We start from the raw sequence: 4,076 nt of genomic DNA, 5'->3' as shown, positions 1-4,076 counted from the left end.
GTTTAATTGCATCATCCATATATCTAATTTTAAGAACTCAAATCAAGTTTTTGAAAAAAAAATATTGTTACTTTAGTCTAAGGCTTAAAAAACTTGAAAAAATATTCTAAACTTTCAAATTGAAATTTTAAGAAAAATTGAAATCAGGTATTAAAATGTTATGGAGAATTTTGAGTAAAATTCTAAGAATATGGATGAGTTACAAAACACAAATTAAATTTCACATTCAAATTCTAGATCAACATCTTATTTGTAACTGTAATCTCCAGTATTGTATTTGAAACTGGATAATATTCTTGAGAATTTGAACTTGAGCTCTTGAGTTAAAATTGGAGCTTTAAAATCTGGAACTGACCCTGGGAATCTTGATTAGTTCTTGATTAATCTTTAGTTTCATTCAGAATCATGTCATCAAAAAAACCAAAAGTTTTCTAATGATTTTCGTTTATTTTCTTTGCAAGAGAATACAACACTTTTCGTTCTTGAGATAATTAAGCAGAGTTTTTTTTCAAATATTCCGTAGTTGCTGTTAATCGCCTAGAATTCTGTCAATCATGGGTCGGCTTTTCGTTATCTTGGGAACGGAAAAAAACTTGTATTTCGTTGGGACTTTCAATATTTTAGGCCGCTTTTTCGCCTGATTGATGATCTTTTCCACTCAACGGCTTGAAAGGGAAGTGAAAGTAGGAGGCAGTTCTGTAAATAAAAGATGATTTTTATTTTCAAATTTAAATATATTGAAAGATAATTTTTACTTACGGGCTAAGCGCTTTTCGGAACAAGTACGTCAGCAGTCCAAGGCCGTTCAGCACCTGGTCACAAAGTTTAAAAGCCATCTGTGTCATTTTTATTCTTTGCTGAATAATTATTTGTTGCGGAGGACAGTCGCCAACGACTTCAGATATCCGGATTGAACTTCCAGGAACCGATAACTTTCGATGTGCGCTGAAGGCAATCAATATTTTTCGGCCGCGAACTTTTTGTTTCGGTTTCAGTTTTTGACAGTTCGCGAGGTTCAATCTGTTCATCGTGAATGAATTCTGCAGCAAAAGCCAACGCTGTGCAAAGGCAGGTGATGAACAAATTTCCTTGCAATTTTGGCATTCACCAAAACGAAGTGAAATGTAGATTTTTCGTTGATAAAGACAAAATATTCTACAGCTGAAGTTAGGCGGAATACCCAAAAATGATTTACCGCACTGAGCGAAACCTATTTTTCTTTAAAATTTTAAACTTATTGTACAAAGTTGTACGTCAATTAGATTTGTTTTGGGTCACCTGAGTATGTACGCTCGTTGGACCAAATTTATTTCTGATGAATTCCGACGAACGATCATTCCATAAGGTGAACCTGATTTCTCAGGTAAAACATTTTGTTTTTGGGCTATGTATAAGTAGTTCTAAAAGTTAAGCGAGTTATTATATCACTGTTATTTAAAAACTCTTAATAAAAAGAAAATAAAATTATCATCCAACGTGTTTTGTTTTATGGTTTTAAGGGAAGTTTATTGATTTCAGTCACACGCAAACAACGAACATTTAAGTGACTATTGATTAGGTAGAAAGAATTTTGAGTTCCTTCTTTTGTCACTCGGAGTATATTTATAATTCACAAATTGAGCAATTCGCTATACAGGAAGCCACCACCGACCCGAAAGGGAAATCTGTTCTCGAGAGCGATCTTACGAAATCCTCATCCCTTTGCTCAAGTCAAACAAAATTTAATCCTTTCTTACTAACACAACACAAGTGAAGTGAATACTCGGCACAACAAAACTTTACGAGTTATTAGACTCAATAAAACTATTTCTAATTAAAAAAAGAGCAATTTTGAATATACATTTTCTCAAATTTAACTTCAAACAGCAACTGTCAGAGTGTTTTCATGCATAATTTTTGAACAATTTTGGGATTCGTTAAATATATAAAAAGCAAAGTTTGTAAAATAACAACATTTTCAAATGTTTGATAACAATAAAGGTTAAGATGCCTTTTTGACATTTGAAACATCATATTTAAGAAAAGCAATACTGAAAATGCTATATATGTTTGTTTTATAGTACTTTAAAAAAAGAATCTTTAATATTAAACTTATCTTAAAAACTCATCTTAAAAAATAATTGTTATCTTCAAATTCAAAAGTCCGAAAGACTTTGATCTTGGTCTGAACTTTTGATTCTGAATATTAATAAACAATATGAATTTTGAAATCTGAATCTGAAAAATATTTATTTCAATTTCAAATCAGTAATTAAATGTAAATATGTATTTGACCTTTTTATTTGAAATTCTCTATAGCTATTTAACCTTTTTATGTGTACAAAAATACAAATTTCAGTTCTCAACCAGAACTGGAACGAAAGACAATTTTAATTTTGCTTAGGAATTTACAGCATGTTCGAAGAAGATTGAAATTTATTTGAAATCCTTCATCGGGTTTGGTTACATAACAATTGAATGCTTTTTTTTTTTTTTTTTTTTTTTTTTTTTTTTTTTTTTTTTTTTTTTTTTTTTTTTCTGGGGATTTTCAACCAGTAGGCTGATTCATCCCTAAACAATTGAATGCATTATTTTTAAATTCTTCATGAATGTGACGTCATCCAAGAAATTGAATATCACACTACCTGCTTCGAATGTTCCTTACATGTTTGACAGTTCGCATGGTGAACCCGATGAAACTGGTTCATTGCCTCTGGAACGTCAAAATGAACATCAAGTCACCGAGGCGATGAACTAGTCACCGTGAGTGAGTCGCCTCTCGGAATACCCCGACTAGAGTCATGTGACTACGACTAATGTGACTCCGAGTCACTTCATTCGCCTCGCAGAATAAGGCCCAGAAACTTTAACAAGGAATCGAAAAATATCGAAGATATGCGATAATGGAAAATATAAAATAAAATAATTTATGTTAAAAGAAAAGAACGTTTAATTTAATCCTTTAGAATTTCTCAACACGTACTAATTATTGATGGACAAGTGAACAACATGTGGAATCAGAGAAAATCTGGCTACTTCGATTGGAAATAATGTTCATCGCGTTCATTGTTGCGCGATAACTTTTTCCTATAAATAGAACGGCACCTGTGCTAAACGGGTCATTCTTAAATCGAATTTTGGGAAGTAAACATCCCTGTAAGGAAACCGGAGTAAGCGACCTCAAGAAGACGGCCAACCCTCAGATTACGACAAACAACTTCATAGGATAAAATTTATAATACATTCTAGATGCTTAAGAAAAAATGAATTTATATGAAAAAAATCTGAAACACTTGGTATTTAGCTCAATTGGTAAAACAATCATTTCACAAACCGATTTCCATGCCTTCGAGTTCGAGTGTAAGCATCAAACACAAGTGAATTTGAATTGAAAAATTGCAGACCCGGTCTGCTGTGCTATATTTTGTAGAATTGAAGAAATTTGTGTAAAAAAATTGAATTTAATTAAACCTGGCATCCCTGCCTATAATCAAAATACTCTGATTAGAGTAAGCTTGCCAGATTGCCCGGTTTTATCCGGGTTTGCCCGGATATTTGATGCAAAATTTCGAGAAAGTCCGGCCCGGCCCGGTTGCCCGGATATCGTGAAAAAAGTCCAGATATTGCCGGGATATTTTCACAATTTTCACAAAGAAACCAAAAAAAATCAAAGTTTTTGAGTAAGTTTCAGCTAAATCGATTAACGGTATGGACATTTTCAACGGTTGTTTCAAATAATTTGGCTGATTTACTTTTATAAACCATTAAATATTTAAGTGTTCCAAAAAGTTTTTGGAAGTCTGCAATTACATTAATAAAATATTAATTTTATTTTTTTGCATTTTTTCTTTGCTTTTATACATAATAAAACCTAAATTTTGACCGGTTATTGCCCGGTTTTTGGATTTGAAAAATTGAAATCCATGTCCGGATTTTGCCAGGTTTTTTTGAAAAAAAAGCTCGGAATTGCTAGGCCCGGATGGGAGTGGAAAAAATTCTGGCAACCTTAGATTAGAGTCAGGATCAGAGCAGAGTATTTTAATCATGCGTGAACGTACCCCACGCCGGGCATGATGACGTAGTTGTTATGAGATTCT

The 4,076-nt window shown here is 32.6% G+C and overlaps 1 protein-coding gene across 1 annotated transcript; it reads right to left on the bottom strand.

Annotated features, from left to right (window-relative positions):
* Window positions 1-574: 574 nt before the first annotated feature.
* Window positions 575-1,288, bottom strand: LOC129739857 (uncharacterized). The gene is made up of 2 exons (XM_055731401.1): window positions 760-1,288; window positions 575-696 (listed from the first exon to the last, which is right to left on the bottom strand). The coding sequence occupies exons 1-2, from the start codon at window positions 1,026-1,028 to the stop codon at window positions 621-623; spliced, it is 345 nt and encodes a 114-aa protein (XP_055587376.1). The 5' UTR covers window positions 1,029-1,288; the 3' UTR covers window positions 575-620.
* Window positions 1,289-4,076: the final 2,788 nt, after the last annotated feature.

Source organism: Uranotaenia lowii, chromosome 1 (genome assembly GCF_029784155.1).
Source record: "Uranotaenia lowii strain MFRU-FL chromosome 1, ASM2978415v1, whole genome shotgun sequence".
Taxonomy (NCBI): Eukaryota; Metazoa; Arthropoda; class Insecta; order Diptera; family Culicidae; genus Uranotaenia; species Uranotaenia lowii.
The sequence above is the reverse complement of the archived record's forward strand: the minus strand, read 5'-3'. Positions and strand labels throughout refer to the sequence as shown.

Bases quoted from the DNA above. Each gene is read 5' to 3' on its own strand.
- LOC129739857 (XM_055731401.1), bottom strand. From the start codon at position 1,028: ATGAACAGATTGAACCTCGCGAACTGTCAAAAACTGAAACCGAAACAA. The intron at 697-759 runs GTAAGTAAAAAT...TTTTATTTACAG, and splicing joins TTCCGAAAAGCGCTTAGCCC to AACTGCCTCCTACTTTCACT.